The sequence below is a fragment of the Eschscholzia californica genome, unplaced genomic scaffold, assembly GCF_041429995.1.
Source record: "Eschscholzia californica isolate CP2 unplaced genomic scaffold, dmEscCali1.0.p SCAF_5, whole genome shotgun sequence".
Taxonomy (NCBI): Eukaryota; Viridiplantae; Streptophyta; class Magnoliopsida; order Ranunculales; family Papaveraceae; genus Eschscholzia; species Eschscholzia californica.
The window spans coordinates 43,004,729-43,025,608 of NW_028238472.1; the positions used below are offsets into that span (position 1 = coordinate 43,004,729).

At 36.9% G+C, this 20,880-nt stretch overlaps 2 protein-coding genes across 3 annotated transcripts; one reads left to right on the plus strand and one right to left on the minus strand.

Moving 5' to 3' along the window:
* The first annotated feature begins 5,117 nt into the window (after positions 1-5,117).
* LOC147539413 (GTP cyclohydrolase 1-like) lies at positions 5,118-8,527 on the plus strand. Of its 2 annotated transcripts, XM_086641108.1 has the most exons (3): positions 5,118-5,711; positions 5,790-6,147; positions 6,961-8,527. In XM_086641108.1, exons 2-3 carry the CDS (start codon positions 5,928-5,930, stop codon positions 8,232-8,234), a joined length of 1,494 nt encoding a protein of 497 aa, XP_086497234.1. In that variant the 5' UTR covers positions 5,118-5,711; positions 5,790-5,927; the 3' UTR covers positions 8,235-8,527. The 2 variants fall into 2 exon arrangements, with proteins under 2 accessions (XP_086497234.1, XP_086497233.1); XM_086641107.1 differs by having other exon boundaries at positions 5,118-6,147.
* A 1,701-nt stretch (positions 8,528-10,228) lies between these two features.
* LOC147539414 (uncharacterized) lies at positions 10,229-16,822 on the minus strand. Its single transcript, XM_086641109.1, has 8 exons — positions 16,357-16,822; positions 16,055-16,264; positions 15,080-15,261; positions 14,764-14,938; positions 14,443-14,648; positions 13,785-13,910; positions 13,355-13,458; positions 10,229-10,629 (listed from the first exon to the last, which is right to left on the minus strand). The coding sequence occupies exons 1-8, from the start codon at positions 16,461-16,463 to the stop codon at positions 10,480-10,482; spliced, it is 1,260 nt and encodes a 419-aa protein (XP_086497235.1). The 5' UTR covers positions 16,464-16,822; the 3' UTR covers positions 10,229-10,479.
* Between the last annotated feature and the right edge of the window lie 4,058 nt (positions 16,823-20,880).

The following is a 20,880-nucleotide window of genomic DNA, read 5'->3' on the forward strand; positions in this document are numbered from 1 at the left end:
AATAAGAAATAAAAAATTTGAAGGTTGGCAAAAAATTTGATCGAGCAACGACCTTTGACGTAGATGATGAGGTGGCAGGGAGATGATGTGGAGGAGAGATGTGCTTAAATGGATGAGAGAGAGGGAGAGATGAGGTGTCTTTAGTGTTCTTAAAGTGAATTCTATTTGGCCTCCTAGTATGGTCTAAAATGGTTGGATTTTTTTTGGGAATTGATCCATATCAAAAGGGGGTCAATTTTGAATTAAAAAACCAATTTTATCAGAAGGACAATTATGGAAACAAAAAAAAATTAACCTCTAAAATTAACTGACGGTGGGAACAAAAGGGATTAATTTTGAATTTATGAAAAATAAGAGACCAAAAAGGAAGTTAATCACAAAGTAGGAGACCAAAAAGAAAATAACTCATTGATTATTTATCTTATCATATGAAATATATAACATTTCAAATGTTTATTTTTAGAGTTTTGTAGACATCTAGGTATATGTAGAAATTTCTTTCAACAAAAAAAAAGGTATAGGTAGAAATTGATGAACATGTATAAATCATAAACAAATACATTAGTTGATTGAGCTCTATAACTACCATCATCATAGACATCTTGGACCGTAAAACCATATAAAGACCCTTAAGATTATCTTAGAGACATGAAACTCCATTCCTACTTTTGTTTTATTTATATTTTTTCACTATTTAATAAATATATATTTCACCTCCATCGTGAATTGAATCTATGACTTCCAAATTTTTGGAGTAGATGCACAACCAACCAACCAACCAACCAAGCAGTTGTTGGCAAAAAGAAATATATATATTTACAACCAAACAAAATATAACTTGCATTTCTTGTAAAAATAAAGGTCGCGAGTTTGGAGAATAAAGAAAAATCTCCAGGGCATAAAGACTTAGTCATTAAACATTGATTTAGGGATATATTCTTTTTTAGTTCAAAAATTTAATACCCAATCAAGAAAGAATGGTCCCAATTGAACCTAAAGTGTACTTTTTTTTTGTTTTTTGTTGAAAGAACCTAAAGTGTACCTAGAAGAATAATAGTGTAACAAGTAAAGTCATAATAATTCAAATCCTCCTTACATAATATCATCTCCCCCTTCCAAGCTGCCTATATCCCTGGTAGACAAATCACAGACAACGTCATCATGGGTCAGGAAATTATTCACTCTCTCAAAACTATGAAAGGAGCCACTGGCTATTTTGGACTCAAGCTTGACATGTCCAAAGCTTTTGATAGGATAGAGTGGAAATTCCTGACGGATATCATGTCTAAGCTGGGATACTCGGATCACTGGATCAAAATGATCTCTCACTGCATTTCTACCTCCTCTATGGCAGTTTTGGTCAATGGGCGTCCGGGACCCACTTTCTACCCCTCTAGAGGTATCAGGCAAGGAGACCCGCTTTCTCCCTTCTTGTTTACTATCGTAATGGAAGGCCTTAGTCGGCTACTTCAAGCGGAGCAAGAAAGGGATAACTTCGAGGGATTCCCTACTAATAACCCCAATCTCACTATTTCTCATCTACTATTCGCGGATGACTGCATTATATTTGGTCGCAACTCTCTGGACAATATCCACACCCTCAAAACTATTCTTAATAATTTTTGTAACGCATCCGGGCAGATGATTAACTACTCCAAATCTAATATTTTCTACTCTAAAAATTCCCACCCGAAATTCAAACGATTAATTATGCGTTCCCTCAAAGTCAAATATGCTACCACTTCGAAAAAAAATATCTTGGAGCTCAATTATTTTTTGGTGCTCATAAAAAGAAGATTTTTAACGATATTCTTCAAAAAATTAAAATTAAATTAGAGAAATGGAATCACAATTTCCTTTCTCAAGCTGGCCGCACTATAGTCATTTCGGCCATAGCTGCGGCCGTACCCCGATACCAAATGCAATGTTTTGCCCTTCCCAAAGGCATTTGCAAAAGCATTTCGATTATGCAAAAGTCGTTCTGCTGGGGTAAGTCTAAAGACATATGTACCAAATCTTGGTCCACTATTTGCCTTCCTAAATATCTAGGTGGTCTTGGTATCCACTCCCCGGAGTTGGATAACCAAGCAATGTTGAGTAAGTTAGCTTGGAGGATTAAATCGGAACCTGAAGCTATGTGGGTCCAGCTCTTAAAAGCTAAGTATTTCAAAAATTCCGATAATCCTGGCCCAGCAAAATCTCACCACTCCTGGATATGGAAAAACATTAGCAAATATCTTAATAACATTGAGAATAATACCATGTGGGAGGTACATAACGGAGAACAAATTAATATATGGAAAGATAACTGGATTCCCACACTTCCTATCCTCCCAACCAATAACCAGAATTCTAATCTTATTAAGGTGTCCCAACTGATCGACCAAGATAAATGGAATGAGACTCTCCTTCATAATGAGTTCGATGCCGCCACAAAAAATTTGATCTTATCGATCCCAATATCGAGAGAAAGTGACGACCAACGAAAATGGACCCTTACCAAGTCAAGAAAATTTACAGTTAAATCCATGTATCAACATCTCTGTATCAGTATGAACTCGCCGAAACCACTATCACCTAATTGGAACTTCATCTGGTCTATGCCGGTAGTCCCCAGAGTAAAAATGTTTTTATGGAAGATTTGCGTCAAGGCTCTTCCAGTTAAGGAAAGAATAGGTAAATATATTGACAATAACCTGAACTGTCCTAACTGTAATGAGATTGAATCCATTGAACATGCACTGCTTCATTGTCCGCTGGCAAAAAATATATGGTCTACTTTAATATTTTATCTGATAAAATCACCTCGGTGAGAGAATGGATTTTTTCTTGGGAGCAAAAATCACAAAACGCGTATACTACGAACAACATCCATTATGCTATTATCCTTTGGAATATATGGAAAACGCTTTGTGACCATTGCTTTCAGCATGAAATTAACTCGATATACAAAATCATTTCAATGATCACAACATTCCCACAAAACCAGATAATCAATAATATAAAAAATCAGATAGAACAAGGAAAATGGAACCCCCCTGAATCGACGTTTCTGAAAATCAATGTGGATGCTTCATTCATTGACATTCAAAATGTTACTGGAATCAGTTTAATTATCCATGACAAAGAAGCGAAGTTCATAGAAGCTCTAGCCACTACAACTAGGAGCAGAAACTCGGAGGAAGCCGAAGCCATTGCAATTCTCAAGGGAATGCAATGGGCAGAATCTCATAAATATAAAAGAATCATCATAGAAAGTGATAATATTAATATTATAAAAAACCTACAGAACGGTAAACATGAAACTCAATGGCAATCGAAAATTCATATTAAAAGAATACAAGAAATAAAGAGAAGGCTGGATATAGTTAAATTCTCGTATACTAGTAGGAACTTCAATGAAGCAGCAGACAAGTTGGCTAAATGAGCAAGGAAGAAAAACAGAACAAAGGCTTGGAAGAATGTTCCTTATTTTCTTTTTAAGTTGTATTGTAATAGAACTCTTATTTCTAGTTAATTAATATATAGCTCTTTCAAAAAAAAAAAAAAAGTAAAGTCAGAATAAGATAGGTTTACATGAAGTTTAGACAACAAGCATCTTTCTTTCTATCAATTTAATACGGAACTCCCACTTCTTCTTTCTCATTTTAAGCCTACTCTAAATCTAACAACACACCTACCAATTCCACCACTACATGATTTACTACTGATATAAATCTAACAACCTACCTATCGATTGGCATCACGTCATGATTTACACTTTCTATAGTACGGTGATAGATAAATAGGGTGGAAGTACACGCATAGTTCTTACTATATTTATACATTTCATCACTGTTACAGAAGTAATTGAGAGATATATAGAACTTACCTTTGACTGAGAAAGCAAGAGAGAATCGGGAACGATAGAGAGACAACCGAGAGAGATAGAGACAACCGAGAGATAAATAACTTCTGTGGTGGAAACTCTATTTTAGTTGTTGAGTTTATATTTAACACAAATTTAAATTAGGTATTTTTTATTTTATTAAGGATATTTTTGTCCATAAATATTGACAAATATGATTCACGGGAAGAGGAATCACAAACCCACTGGGTTTGCTATTACACCTTTTAGGAGGATTTCTATTTTCACGGAATGGATTCTCACGCTATTCCCGCGCGTCAAACAATAGTCTGGATTGTGATTTTCGGGAATCACAATCCATTCCCATGCTATTCCCGCGCGACAAACATGACTTCAAGGTCTTATTGAATTTGAGTTATTAAAAATATAAACAAAGTAGCTTATTTTGACTTTAGGCCTGTAGTTCAGTTGGCTTTAGGCCATGTTCTATAAGAATTTAAATTTGATAGTTACCGTACTTATTATATGGTATTAATGTGTAGTTATTATATGGCATTGATGTATCAATGCCGTTGTATTGATTATGGTAGTCACTTTAACAAAAGTGGGTGAAATAAAATTAATACTTGAGCTTAATTTGAGTTCTTTTTTGTGGCTAATATATGGATCACCAATTTTCTTATATGGACAATTATTTTAGGTGGACAACTAGAAAAATTAAAAATGTCATATGGACACCACTGTTTAAAGGGGCATCACTCTATTATTTTTCATTCATGTCCTCTAAGAATAAAATGTTTTATTTTTAGTCCTCCCTCGTTTCTTCCATAAACCTTAGACTTTATAATTCTACGATAATTTCGCTTGGAAAAACTTCTTTAAGTGGAGATTGAGGGATTTTATATTCCTCGTCTATCTAAGGTTCGAGTAATAAGATAGTGAAGTGGTAGAAGTTGTAGTTTACTTGTAATAGTCGTAAAAGAATAAGAATAAGACTAACAAGAATAAGAAGATGAAGATTAAGAAGAAGAAGAAGAAGAAGAAGAAGAAGAATGACAGTTCTATTTTAATCTATTATATTTATTTTTAATCCTTAAATCAAATTGTATTTTAATAATTAAGGTCTTATAGAGTTGTCTCCTTATTAAATCAAAGTCAATAAAGTCAAACATAATTGACTTGCATCGTATTCGAAAATAGTTGTCCACATAAAGTAATTGGTCCTCCTTAACAAAAAAAAAAAATGCAAATTTTTTTTTTTGTGATGAAATACTTTGCAAGAAGCTTTGGGTGATCATGGATTCTCTTTGGGTCGTCTAAGAATATGCCTTTTAAGGTAAGGAGTAAGATACACAACAATCTTGGTTTGACCACGTTAGATCCTAAAAACCTAATAGATCTTGCCTCTTCAATTCTGATAGCAACCAATCCTCTGCCGTACAATTAAGAACAATCGTTTCTTTTAGTGGGTCCCAATCATCAACAATGATTTGGTGTTTGGTGATGAACAAAAAATTCAAATCCATCCACACATTTCTAGATCCAACGGTCTCCTTCCCTCTGCTTCTTATGTTCACCCGTCCCAAATTCAATCTTTCTCTCTCTAAAATTCTCTCTCTTTCTTCCCTATAAGAAGTCATGGTGTTTGATACCCTCCGACTGTGTCCTCCTCCTCCTCCACCTCCACCATCTGGGTACCTTTGATCTCAATCTTCCTCTTCTTCTTCTTCTCCCCTAGTTTGGGTATTCATTTTTTCTTTGGTTATTTAGATCTGTACTACCAATCTCGTTCTCTGTTACTTTTCCCTATTTGGGTACCTTTGATTCCCAATCTAATCACTATTTCTTGTCTGGGTTTTAATTGGTTAAGGAATCAAGGGTCTGGTGCCATTCTATTTGTTCTGACGATATTCCTGTATTTTGTTTGTCAGCAGTGTATAAGTTTCTTCATTGAAAATTTTTAAGAAGTGGGTTTTGATTTTGGGGAGTTTTGATTAACTGGGTTTGTGTTTATTGTGCTGTTTTATTGGGTGATTTTTTTTTTTGTGTGTGGGGAAGGGGGATTTGAGTTATTCTGTCAATGGGAGCTTTAGATGAGGGACATTTTAATGGAGAACTTGAGAATGGAGTGAAACTAGAGAAGTGTTTTGAGGAAGAAGAAGATGAAGTTTCAGAGAAAACATCAGCCATGAAAGATGCTGTTAAAGTTCTTTTGGAGGGTTTGGGGGAGGATTCCAATAGGGAAGGTCTTAAAAAGACTCCACTTCGTGTTGCTAAAGCCTTCTTAGAGGGAACCAGAGGTGACAATCTCTCTCTCTCTCTCTCTCTTATATATATATATAAAGCACAAAGTTTCTATTTTCCATTTATGTGCTTTGTGGTTAGAGTATCTCAATTCACATATCTTTGTTAACTCTTTGGTTTATGATTGAAAAGAGTAGTTCTTTGTGGTTAGAGTATCTCAATTCACATTTCGGTCGTAAAACCTACTAGACCACAAACAATAGCACAATGATTTTACTCTAAATGAAGAACAAGGTTACAAAGATTTCTCGAGTTTGTGAATACATATGCAACTAGCCCTGGCACTCAGTCCCTCCTTTGTCTCTAATGGTTTTTCGGGTTTGAGTCGACCCATTTTCAAGGCACTTCTCAACACCATCTCTTTTTCTTTGGAGTTAAGAACTTTTTTTTTCGCAAGGGGAAGATTGAAATAATTCGTCCATTTTATATGATTTGGAAGCATTTTGACTTTGGAGAAGACCTCCATTGAAAATGGAACTATGTGAACACATTTAAGAGTTCTCAAATCGAAATTAGTGAACCATGGAAGAGTTAGGTGAAATACCTTAGAAATCTCATCAAATTCCTAGTTGATCAACTCGGACAATTTCTCTCAAACGAAAGCTTAGTTGGTATTCTTGACTATATATCTTTCGAAAAACTGTTTCTTTACGAAGTATGGAATCTGATAAAAGATTGAAATAATTTACTTGTGGTTTAAGTGTGGGAAATCATTGTAACATAGTTACTATAAATTTTTGTTTTTGGGGGATTCATATCTTATGCTTTTCTTGATTTCAAGAATTTGTTGGATTTTATCTTTTTTTCAGGTTACAAACAAAAGGTGAAGGATATTGTTCAAGGTGCATTGTTCCCAGAAGCTGGTTTAGATAGTTCAATCGGACTTGCAGGAGGAGTCGGTGGGCTTGTTGTTGTTCGAGATCTTAACCTATTCTCGATCTGTGAATCTTGTTTGCTCCCTTTTCAGGTTCAATGCCATGTTGGTTATGTCCCATCAGAAGAACGAGTCGTGGGTTTAAGCAAACTCTCTAGGGTTTCCGATGTTTTTGCTAAACGGCTTCAAAATCCGCAACGTCTAGCAGATGAAATCTGTACGGGCTTGCATAACGGAATCAAACCAGCCGGTGTCTCAGTTGTCCTCCAGTGTTGGCACATGCATTCAACGGAATTTGAATTCAATTCTGCAAGTTGCCACCCCTCTAAAGCTGAAATGCAAGGATGGACGAAAATCTTGGTTAGTTCTGCTACGGGAGTTCTTGGAAACGAAAATGGAGACTTTTGGGGTGATTTTGTTGCTCTTTTGCAGTTCCGAGGCATAGATGTCGAAAAAGCCCAAACTCAACTCTCAATCAGCCCGCATTGGTGTCCCTCTAGGCCTGTAGATGCAATATGCAACGGGAATTCGAGCCTAAGAAACCCTTCAATCTATAAAGCTTCAGCTATAATGGAACCTGCATTTCCAACGATGATAAAAGCGGTATCTTCAATGCTTCATGCTCTCGGTGAAGACCCATCGAGGAAAGAGCTCGTAGGAACCCCTCATCGATTTGTGCAGTGGTTAATGAACTATAAGAAATGTAATTTCGAAATGAATTTGCATCTAAATGGTTTAGGTTCTTGTTCTGGTTCCGATAGAAGCTTCAAGCTGGACACTAATGGTGGGAACATCATTCACTACCAAGACGATATTCAATCCGAGCTGAACTTTCCTGTGTGGTCTTTATGTGAACACCATCTCTTACCATTTCATGGCGTGGTTCATATCGGATACTTCAACCCCAAAGGGCCGAAGAAATCCGTTAAGAGATCAATGTTGCAATCTATAGTACATTTCCATGGCTCCAAGCTTCAAGTACAAGAAAGATTATCAAGACAGATAGCAGAAACAGTTTCTTTAGTTTTAGGTGACGACGTTATGGTAGTTGCAGAAGCTAATCATATCTGTATGATTTCTCGAGGGATCGAAAAAGTTGGAAGTAGTACAGCAACAATCGCTGCACTCGGCCGATTTTCAACAGACTCAAAAGCAAAAGCTGAATTCCTGAGTTCTATTTCAAATACTACTGCTTCTGGGGGAAGATGAGTTTATTATTATCATCTCCATATTTTTATTTCAACTTTCATTATCAATTTGTCTTCTTTTACAGTTTTTAGTGTCTGCAATTTCGAAATACGGCAGACTGGAATAACGAAGAAATGAAACGATAATCTTGGGTTTTGCTCCAAATCTAAAAAATAGCAGATGAATCAACAAGAAGGTATAAGATTTAAATTGTGTTTGTTGTAATTCTTTTTCAGCTTCTGCTGTAGAAGTTATTAAAAGATTGTAATGATGAATTATGAATTCAGAGAGTTTTTGAAGCTCCATTTTTGCAACTTGTGTTTCTTTGTTCGGTTATTACTTTCTGTAACATCTGTTGGAGTACGTTTCGAGCTTAACAACTAACCTCAGTGGTGTCAATCAAGCTGGCGCAAGCCAGCCCCGCCCGCTTTGGGCAAGAAAGAGGCAGGTCTCGGATGTCTTGGTCAGGCGAATAAACAGGTTGGGCCAGACTGGCCCAGAGGCACCACTAACTGTCCTACCCAAGAGAAAATACAAAACATTGTGCGAGAACCCGGGCGGAGAAGTTGAATCTTTAGGGAAATTACCAAATTTTTAGGGTCTTTTTCATAAATTTTAAAAATCCATGGTGTTTTCATCTTTTTTGTAATTTGACTTTTTTTGTACAATACTGTGGGTAAGCTTCCTATGTTTATTTTCTTCTATTAATGGTGGTGGTGTGGTGTGGGGGATGGGACAAACTTTAAAAATTCCAAAGATTGAGTGGGCACACAAAATTTGACCTAAAAGGTTTCAAATCTTCTAAAGAAGAAGAGAATCCATGCATTGCCAAGATCTTTTCATTACTTGGCTGTCTTTTTGAGGATCCTAGCCAGAGCCAATGGATTTAGTATATGATAAATAAATGATAACACACATGATACTTTTAACAATTCAAAGTTTACTTACTTTTTTGGCTGTATAAGTTAGTTAATTTTGTTTTGTCTAGTTCGTGATCGTTGATATTGTTTTGGTCTGTTATTACGTCAACAACTTCAAACCCAAGTTTTCGTCTTTCTAAACTACCCCTCTGACCAAATCACCCCGTACTCGCCCCAAATCCAGAACTGTCAAATCTCAGGAATAATTAGACCCAAAATCTTTAATAGAGTTTTATACATCTTTTACTTCTTCGTACTTTCCTAAGCATCTTCTTCTCCATGAGTATTAAGTCCTTCATTAAAGTTTCATCAGAAAAAATCGGATGCGTGATGAAGCATTTATAACCCATTTCAGTTTATCTCCATTAACGCTTCCTCCACCACTAAAAAGTCCAAAAGAGGTCAGTTAATCGTCCTAGAGGTAAGCTCTTATCATTTGGTTGAGCTTTCGCAATCCTGAATGCTGACTGACACAATTCTGTAACACGTTATCCAAATGTCGAAGGAGTTCTGAAGGTTCTAATTTTCAATCAATTTGGTGTCATTTTGTTGGAGAACTACGACAAGAAGCCAAAATTTAAATTCTCGCATGATTGGATTTTCGTGTTCCAGGAGCTTCTTTTAAGAAATCTATGGAGTTGATCAATCCATTCCATATGATACATAAACCAAACTAAACACTGTGAGAATAGTCCCACATGGGAGAATGAGAAACTAGCAACCAAGAATATAAAGTATAAGTCCTCTCCACTCATTGCCAATTGGTTTTGAGTTGGATGGCCACAAACTTAACATGGTATCAGAGCTAGGCCCACACGTGATAGGCTTAAAAAACACACGTGCTGCACGTCACTCGTAAAGAAAAAAACACGTGTTAGGCTCAAAGAACCCCACGTGATAGGCTTAAAAGCCACACGTGCTCCACGTCACCCGTAAAGAAAAAAAAACACACGTGTTAGGCTCAAAGAATGCCACACGTGAGGGGGCGTGTGAGAATAGTCCCACATGGGAGAATGAGAAACTAGTAACCAAGAATATAAAGTATAGGTCCTCTCCACTCATTACCAATTGGTTTTGAGTTGGATGGCCACAAACTTAACGAACACAACGATATATACACAAAGTTTCCAACAATATAGCAGTTCACAGCTTGTCCCTTAATCATGGTTTCCGACATGTTCAGTTTCTATATATATATATATATATATATATATATATATATATATATACATGAACATTCTTTGGACAGAGTGTATTTATGAACATGAAAAGCTCAGAAGACTAAATTCTGCGAAAGAGACAATTCAACATATATTAAACTAGATTGGCAGAGATGGATCTCAGACCTACCACAAATGTCGAATTTTATGCCAGTTTATGTGGGCTTCTGATCTAAGCTTCTCCTGCTGGATCTTGTCCTTGTAGATATCGATAAATCTCCAAATGATGAACAAAAATGCAAAAACAAGATGGATCATCGTTGTCGTTTTCATAACCTGCACATAATCGACTTTAGATATTAGCAATACAAACATGGGCACATGATGATACCGAGGTCGTGTTTTGTTTTTTCTTCTAAGTCAGCTCATTGACTCTAGTCAGATATCAGAATGCTTGTTTTTGTTTGACTCGTGAATCGTGATGTCTAGATCATCTAAGTGGCTGATTTGGGTCCATTTGAGTCAGATAATTCAGGCGAGTCAGCTCATGTCAGATTCAAACATTGAGGAAAAAAACAAACACCACCACGTTAAGAAAGTGTTAAATATTAATCAACAGTAGCTTAGGAAAAAGGAATAAGAGCATAATAGAAATATAACTCATGAGTTAACAACTAAACAAATACCCTAAAAACGGATTGATCATATCATTCGCACATGACAAATAGTGCGAAGAAGACATGATAGAGGTGATGAATCCAAAGTACTTGACCAAGACCTTTACGAAAAATTTTATGCATTTAACTCGTCGGGGTCGAGTTTTCTCAAGCCCGGGAGAATCGATAGAGATGAAGGCAGCAACTGTTTAAGGCATATGGGGATCGTCAAAAGAAGGATTACAAAGCCCAAATTCTAATTTGGCGTGTCTTACATGAATGACCCACTTAGAACCTTGAATAAAATGGGCCTGGTCCACATGTGTTTGTGGAAATTCTACTAGTTTCTAAGTATTAATTAGGATGGTTAAGTGTCTTTAATGTATTTTAGTGTCTCTTTATTGTCTTTAATGTCTTATAGTGTCTCTTTAATGTCTTAAATGTCCTTTATAATGTATTTAGTGTCCTAGGAGTTTAGAAGTTCAATAGCCTAGAAGTAAAGATGACAAAGGGGGGTTTTATGCCTAAAGGCCTGTGTTCATGTTGTTTGATGACAGACAGAGAGTATTCCGGCAGCTACTTAAGCTTTATGTATTTGTATAATGCAAATACCCCAAAGGTGTGATGCCTAAGGCTCTAGGAGTGATTCCTAGTCTGTACTGGTGTGATGCTAGCGTCTATCTATAATATAATCAAGTTATTTTCTTCCTTAATTCCAGTTTCCCATTTCTGTCCTACATCAGTTTGGTATCAGAGCGAGGTTCAGTAATGGCAACTAGATCCGGACTTAGGAGAAGATTAACTGAGAATGAACGAGACGATATCATTTTTGAAATTACAGAACGACTCAAAGACGTGCAAACCAGACTAGCTAAGATTGAAACTCGAACACACCATCTTGCTAAACATCCTGAAACTGCAAAAGGAGATAAACAAGCCGGAAGTAATGAAGAGAAAGCTCTAGAAAATGAAACTTTATTTGATTATGGAATCTATGAGTATAATGACCTAGAGGAGGAAGAAAATAGTTCCCATGTATCTGTTGTTGGACTCGTTACCACATCTCTAACAGTGGAAAACGGAAAGACTAAAGACATTGTTGATCATCAAAGTGCCTATTGAGGTGGATTGCCATCAAGGATATTGGATTAAATGGATGGGACACCCACTTACTGATTATACATGGATTATGGATGATGAGTTCAAAGTACTCAACAAAGACCTTAATTCGAAAATTTATGCATTTAACTCGTTGGAGTCGAGTTTTCTCAAGCCCCAGAGAATTGATAGAGATGATGAGTTCAAAGTACTGGACAAAGACCTTTATGAGAAAATTTATGCATTTAACTCGTTGGAGTCGAGTTTTCTCAGGCCCCAGAGAATTGATAGAGATGATGAGTCCAAAGTACTTGACCAGGACCTTGATGAGAAATTTTATGCATTTAACTCGTCGGGGTCGAGTTTTCACAAGCCCGGGAGAATTGATAGAGATGAATGGCAACAACTGTTTAAGGCTTATGGGAGACGTCAAAAGAAGGATTGCCAGACCCAAATTCTGATTTGGCGTGTCTTGCATGAATGGCCCACTTAGAACCTTGAATAATGCGGGCCTGATGCACATGTCTTTGTGAAGATTCTACTAGCTTCTAATTATTAGGATGGTTAAGTGTCTTTAATGTCTTTTAGTGTCTCTTTATTGTCTTTAATGTCTTATAGTGTCTCTTTAATGTCTTAAATGTCCTTTATAATGTATTTTAGTGTCCGAGGAGTTTAGAAGTTCAATAGCCTAGAAATAAAGATGACAAAGGGGGGTTTTATCATTTTATGCCTATATAAAGCTTGTATTCTGCTGTTTGAGGACAGACAGAGAGAGTTCCAGCAGCTACTTAAGCTTTATGTGTTTGTGTGATGCAAATACCCCAATGGTGTGATGCCTAAGGACCCTAGGAGTGATTCCTAGTTTGTACTAATGTGATGCTAGTGTCTCTCTATAATATAATCAAGTTATTTTCTTCCTTAATTCCAGTTTCCCATTTCTGTCCTACATCAGTTTGGTATCAGAGCGAGGTTCAGTAATGGCAACTACTTAAGCTTTATGTATTTGTGTGAGCAAATACCCCAAAGGTGTGATGCCTAAGGGCTCTAGGAGTGATTCCTAGTCTGTACTAGTGTGATGCTAGTGTCTATCTATAATATAATCAAGTTATTTTCTTCCTTAATTCCAGTTTCCCATTTCTGTCCTACATCAAGACACTGTAGGTTCTCTTATAATGTGATTTTCTAGAACGGCGAGCATCCGTAAGAAGGGGTTCTAACCCAACACCTTTGGAGGTTTGGGAAGACTTCCTCTTTTCAGAAGAATCCTAGATGACAGAATAATAACAGCTTTAAGAAAGAGTTCATACCTTTTTCAGACACCCCTCTTTAAGAGGAAGATTTCTATCAGCATGCTCTAAGGAATATCGTAGCATGTCCATTACTGCCAACTCAGTTTCCACCCCACATTTGTCTGCAATCAAAAAGTAACGAAGATATGTTCATATTTATAAGACGGTGGTTGCTACTAGATTCGGTTTTTGGTGAACCAGTGGATTGGTACCAGGTGGTCCAAACCTTACTCCTAGGTTTAGTAGGCATGAGGTCCAAGGACTGAAACTTTTGAACCCACCGTTTTAGAGCCCTTAGCGTTGCTTGGGGCTGTGGTCAGCCTTCGCCGGATCAATGTCTTAGATCGAATACATATTGCTCATTCAATCCCTTCTTGGCATTGGTTCCCAACCCCATTTTTTATTTGTCATGAAAATCGGTTATTGGAGAAAGATAACTTGATAATACCTGGAATGTCAAATATTTGTGTATCCGGTGGAATACCAAGTAATTCCCCCAAATGAATACGAACACTAGCATGGTCAGAATATGAAAGTAAGTCACCATGTGTGATCACAACTAGAGGTTTATCATCTGCAATATGAAACAAATAAAAGAATCAAACAAGATGACGACAATATTTTCTTTATATTACATACATAGTTAGGAATGCAGAGTATTTCATTCTTCTGTATTAATATCCATGAAATGAATGCCACTCGTTAACAATATCATATGGAAGTATAAAAAGAAGAGTGAAATGAACCATTCAATCCAGTTTCCATATGATTATAGGAATACAATTTTCAGATTTATGAACAACTATATATGGCATACTAATAACATTCAAAATTTACTCGTTTTCAGGTGACCGCGACATATGCAGATTATCCTCACAGAAGGCAACGACTGTTCGCATTCATGAAATCATTAAAACCATGTCTGAACTTTCAGGCCACAATCTTAGTGTTAATGGATGATAGTTTAGTCGAATATGGTCAAAGGTTCCTAGATTCCATTTGGATGGTATCATGTCAAGAATCGCTTTAAAAATGTCATCCTAATTACACAACTAAGTAATATTTGCAAGTAAAGAGAAACTGCACTGATAAGGAAGAAGCAAAACCTTTAAACGACAAATAAGGGCAGCTGAAAGTGTCGCGAACCAAGTCCATATACTGAGCATCAACTTTATTATCCATAGATTTTAGAACTGAAAGTCCATTGACAACAAAAATCACAAAATTAACCATCCTCTTTTCTTTCGAACAATATCCTCCAGCCCTTGCCTTCCGTTTCCTGTTCTTCCTCATAGTAGAATCATCGGAACCCCTATTCATAAGTCATAAGTATATAATAAAAAAACGAATCCTTAACCTCAAAGGTCGCCTTTTTGAAGGAAAAACCCTCAAAGATCTAACATTATAAGTAAGTTCAGAAAAATGACCTGATAACTGGTTGTCCATGGCATACACCATGTAACATCCATCTCTTGAGTGTTTTAAAATTTTCAGAAGCTTTTACTGATAAACTTCGTGTATCGCACAGACAGAAAGAAGTTGAACGTCTTGGAACCATATATTGGTGAAGAAAGTAGGTCCCATCTCCAGCAAATGAATTATCTGCTCATGCAGGAACATATAATCCATCGAATGTCTTTATAATAATGGAAAGAAATTGTATTCTACATTTTTACTCGCAATTCTCAGGATGATGATTACAGACTATGCAAATACTGAATAATGTGAGAAAAGAGAAATTACATGATACTTGAGCGCTATCTGGTACGAACTTGTCTTCCTCAAAGGCTCTCAAGATTTTATTGACAAGGCTACTTTTTCCAGATCCTCTTGGGCCAACCAACAGGAGAGTCACTTTCTTTGGTATGTCGTAATGACTCAAGTTCGTACCACCGACCTCTTCAATCCAAGCTCCGGGCTTGTAACTGCACATATAGAATTTATAGAAGTACCGAAACACAATATATCAATTATTGAATATATTCCAAGGAATGTGGCCAATAAATATTCCAATTCCTTAATGGCATATCGTGCCTCAATAACCAGCTGTATGTTGTATCCAGGTTTCTGGGTTGACAGATGCCTCATTTAGCTTAAGTAATCGATATGAATCTTTTTCTTATAGGTCAACATGCGATACACCATACACTGGTGCTATTTTGGCAAGTGTCGATATATTATACATATATATATATATATATATATATATATATATATATATATATATATATATATTGCATATCCAAGAAAAGGAAAAAAACTATAATCAGGGATATCCTGATATGTCATTGATATCTCAAAAATCAACTTCATATGCCGTATCGTTATGACAAGAGACAAGTTTCTTAGGAGTGATACGCTCATACGCATAGGGAAAGTGCAAACTGGGTAAAACATAAATGGCGTACAAAAAGTATACAATAACCCACCAACAGCGACAACTTGCTATTTTCCGGTGAAAATGGGTAACGACAATAGGGATTTCCCTTTAAGGACATCATTTAGTATTTTAGTTTAGTTTAAACATAATCACCAAATTCAACTCCAAAATGCCATTCTAAATGAATAATCATCCCTCAAAGGCATCTCAAGTCTCACCACAATAATTTACAACTTCCAATTATCCTAATTGAAAAAATACCTAAAAAGTTATCAAATCAATAATTAAAACAAACCAGAATTTCATCACAAGCACATGACAGAAGATAAATACAATACCTGATTATTTTAACTTTGGCTTCTTTCAGACCACCAATTCTCGTCTCTAGATTATTGTAATTCTTCATAATTTCTTGGTAAACTTTGAGTCTCTTCCTTTGAAGAATTTCTAATTCAGAAGAAGTCAGAGAACCAGAAATACCCAGACCATCAAAATCAGTGAATTTCTTCAGCTCATCATCATCCACTTTGTTTACACTCAGATCATCCCTAAATCATTCAAAATTACAATAAACTTCAAAAATCATTAAAGGGTAACTGAGAATATGAAAGGGGAGTTTATATAATCATCAATTTCTTACCTTTGGGTATCATTGTCTTGTGATGATAATTCAGATAGGTTTTTGAACCTATGATCCAGGTGGGGAAGATTGAGAGAAGTAGCAGCTTCACTACCACCACCACCCATGTCTTTACTCAATGGAGGAAGAAACTAAAAGAATTTAACAAGTGTTTGGATGTTTACACGGGTATGGGTTGAATCTTTCATGGGTAAATTCCGATTATACTGTTGAGTACTAGAAGTCTCTGTTAGATTTGAAATTCTGTTTTGAATAATCCCTATTGACTAGGGACTAGTTAGTTGTTTTGACTCTTTCTTTGTTAGTTTCAGTCTTTGCTTTTATTCAGGAGTTGTAAGGCTATATAATAGCCAGAGTCCACTGAAATAAATCGTATTCTTCTTCTCCCAACTTAAGTGAACTGTTTGATTTTGTTCTGTGTCACAACATTTGGCATCAGAGCCACTTAAGATCTGTTGAGAGATTTGCAAACAGAGAAAGAGAGACGGTATGACGAGTGAAGGGAACTTTGTGCAGCCATCAATTCCTCGCTTTGATGGTCATTACGACCACTGGAGCATGTTAATGGAAAACTTCTTGAGGTCCAAGGAGTATTGGCACTTGGTAGAGACTGGTTACACAGAAATAGGAGCAGAAGCAGTTGTAACCGATGCACAACAAAAGAAACTCGATGAGTTTAAGTTGAAGGATATGAAAGTGAAGAATTACTTGTTCCAGGCTATTGATCGGACCATCTTGGAGACTATACTTCAGAAGGATACCTCAAAGCAAATATGGGACTCGATGAGAAAGAAATATCAAGGAAACGTAAGGGTGAAGCGGTCGATTCTACAAGCTCTTCGTAAAGAGTTTGAAACCTTAGAAATGAAAAAAGGTGAGAAAGTTTGTGATTATTTTTCTCGTGTTATGACTGTTGCAAACAAGATGAGGGTGTATGGTGAATGCATGGTAGACGTTACAATAGTGGAGAAGATACTTCGTTCTTTAACAGAAAAATTTAATTATATAGTATGCTCTATTGAGGAGTCGAAAGACATTGATCAGTTATCGATTGATGAACTACAAAGCTCGTTGATTGTTCATGAACAAAAATTTCATAAGCATGATGGGGAAGAACATGCCTTGAAGATAACTTATGAAGATAGGTCAGGAGGAAGAGGACGTGGTCGAGGCTCACTTAGAGGAAGAGGTAGAGGTAGAGGGCGCCAAACGTTCGACAAATCCTTTGTTGAGTGTTACAATTGCCACAAGCTTGGACACTTCCAAAGTGAGTGTCCAAGTTGGGGAAAAGAAGCCAATTTTGCTGAACTTGCTGAAAGGGAAGAAATGCTACTAATGTCATATGTGGAGCTAGATGAAGAAAAAGGTGAAGAAATCTGGTTTCTGGACTCGGGGTGCAGCAATCATATGAGTGGAAATAAATCTTGGTTCACCGATTTCAATGGCAGCTTTAGACAGAAGGTTAAACTTGGAGACAACTCAAAAATATCAGTTATGGGAAAAGGCAGTGTGAGGATGCAAGTGAATGGACTGTTACATACAGTTACGGAGGTCTTTTATGTGCCCGAATTAAAAAACAATTTGTTGAGCATAGGGCAGTTGCAGGAGAGAGGATTAGCAATCCTCATTCAACATAACAAATGTCGGATTCATCACCCAGAGAAGGGGTTCATTTTTCAAGCAGAAATGTCAACAAATCGGATGTTTTATTTGTTAGCTTTACCTCATCCAAGCAAGTCCGCTTGCTTCCATACAACCACTCAAGATACGTCTCAATTGTGGCACCGAAGATATGGCCATTTAAATTATAAAGGCCTAAGAACACTCAAGTTTTGGATTGCCACAACTAGTTGCTCCCACAATAGTGTGTAAGGACTGCATGGTAGGAAAACAACATCGTGATTCGTTTCCAAAGAAAAGCACTTGGAGAGCATCACAAAAGCTCCAACTGATCCATGCTGATTTATGTGGCCCAATCACGCCTATTTCCAACAGCAGCAAGAGGTACGTAATCTGTTTTATTGATGACTTCAGTCGGAAAACATGGGTCTATTTCTTATGTGAGAAATCAGAAGCATTTGTTATGTTTAAGTATTTTAAAGTTCTTGTGGAGAAAGAAACAAACACTTACATTAAGTGCCTACGAACTGATCGTGGAGGAGAGTTTACCTCGCAAGAATTTAATCAATTCTGCAGAGAAAATGGCATCAAACGACAGTTGACGGCTGCATACACTCCACAACAAAACGGAGTGGCAGAAAGGAAGAACAAGACTATCATGAACATGGTCCGATGTATGTTGTCTGAAATGAAGATTCCAAAAGCTTCTGGCCGGAAGCAGTAAATTGGACGATACATGTTCTAAATCGAAGTCCAACATCAATTATGAGGAATATGACGCCAAAAGAAGCTTGGAGTGGAATCAAGCCTTCAGTCGAACACTTTCGAGTGTTTGGATGCATCTCACATGTGCACATTTCAGATGTCAAACGAACCAAGCTAGAAGATAAAAGCTTCATCGGCGTACTTTTAGGGATTAGTTAGGAGTCCAAAGCATATAGAATTTATAATCCAGTGACAAAAAGGATTGTGGTCAGCAGAGATGTCAAATTTGAAGAAGACAAGTGTTGGGAATGGGATAAAAATTATGAAGAACTAGTTGCAGCTGATTTAGAGTGGTGTGACAATGAAGAAGATGCTATTTTAAATGATGAGAATGAACAAGATAGTGAAAGAGAAGTTAATACCAGAGAAATGGGGTCTGACTCTTCAAGTAATGAGAATGAAGGGAGCTTGTCTAGCTCTAGTGAAGAAAGGATTAGAAATAAACCAGTCTGGATGAATGATTACGAGAGCGGTGAAGGCCTATCCGAAGATGAAGATGTGACTAATTTGGTATTCTTTGCTGATATTGACCCTATACATTTCGAAGAAGCGGTAAAACATGAAAAGTGGAGAGCAGCTATGAACACTGAGATGAAGGCCATTGAGAAAAATGAAACTTGGGTATTGACTGATTTGCCAACTCATGCCAAAAAGATCGGTGTTAAGTGGGTTTACAAGACGAAACTTAATGAAAATGGGGAAGTAGACAAACACAAAGCACGCCTAATGGCTAAAGGATATGCTCAACAATATGGGGTCGACTATACCGAGGTATTTGCTCCTGTAGCGAGGATGGATACAGTACGTATGATCATTGCCCTTGCTCCACAAAAGGGGTGGATATTGTACCAATTAGACGTAAAATCTGCATTTCTTCACGGTGAGTTGAATGAAGATGTGTTTGTGGAACAACCGAGGGGTTTTGAAATAAGAGAAAGCCCAAACAAAGTATATAAATTAAAGAAATCTCTTTACGGGCTAAAGCAAGCTCCACGAGCATGGTTCAGCCGAATAAAAGCTTATTTTTTAAAGGAGGGGTTTGAAAAGTGTCACAATGAGCATACCCTGTTTGTCAAGGTAAGTAAAGAAGGTAAAATTTTAATTGTCAGCATTTACGTTGATGATCTTATTTTTACCAGGGGATGAGGATTCAATGATCTAAGATTTTAAAATTTCGATGATGCGGGAATTTGATATGTCTGATCTGGGAAGGATGAAATACTTTCTCGGTATTGAGGTACTACAAAGGGATGATGGGATCTTTATCTGTCAAAAGAAGTATGCCATGGAGGTGCTGAAAAGATTTGGTATGGAAGAAAGCAATTCGGTGCTCAATCCAATAGTTCCAGGGTTCAAAGTCTCTAAGGATGCGGATGGAATTAAGGTGGATCTGACTTTCTTCAAACAAGTGATAGGTAGTCTGATGTATTTGACGGCTACTAGACCTGATTTGATGTTTGCGGTCAGTCTTATTAGTCGATACATGGGGCAGCCAACTGAATTGCATTTGCAAGCATCAAAGAGGGCTTTGCGATATTTGAAAGGAACAACCAATTTTGGTATATTCTACAAAAGGGGAGGAAGTAAAGAATTGGTGGCTTATACCGATAGTGACTACGCTGGTGATCTAGAAGACAGGAAAAGTACTTCAGGTTACCTCTTCTTGCTGAGCTCAGGAGCAGTTTCGTGGTCATCCAAAAAGCAGCCTATAGTTACTCTCTCAACAACCGAAGCTGAGTTTGTGGCTGCTGCTTATTGTGCTAGTCAAGTAATTTGGATGAGAAGGATTTTGGAGAAACTTGGTCACTTACAACGCAGCAGTACTACTATGTTTTGTGACAATAATTCAACGATCAAACTTTCAAAGAATCCTGTGTTACATGGACGTTGTAAGCATATCGATGTTCGTTTCCACTTCTTACGTGATCTTACAAAGGAAGAAGTTGTGAAGTTAGTTCATTGTGGAACTCAAGAACAACTCGCTGATGTGATGACCAAGCCCTTAAAAGTAGATGCATTTCAAAAACTTAGACAACTCATGGGAGTATGTCAAATACCTGAAGTAAACTAATTCTTGGCAATTAGTTTAAGGGAGGAAATGTTGAGTACTAGAAGTCTCTGTTAGATTTGAAATTCTGT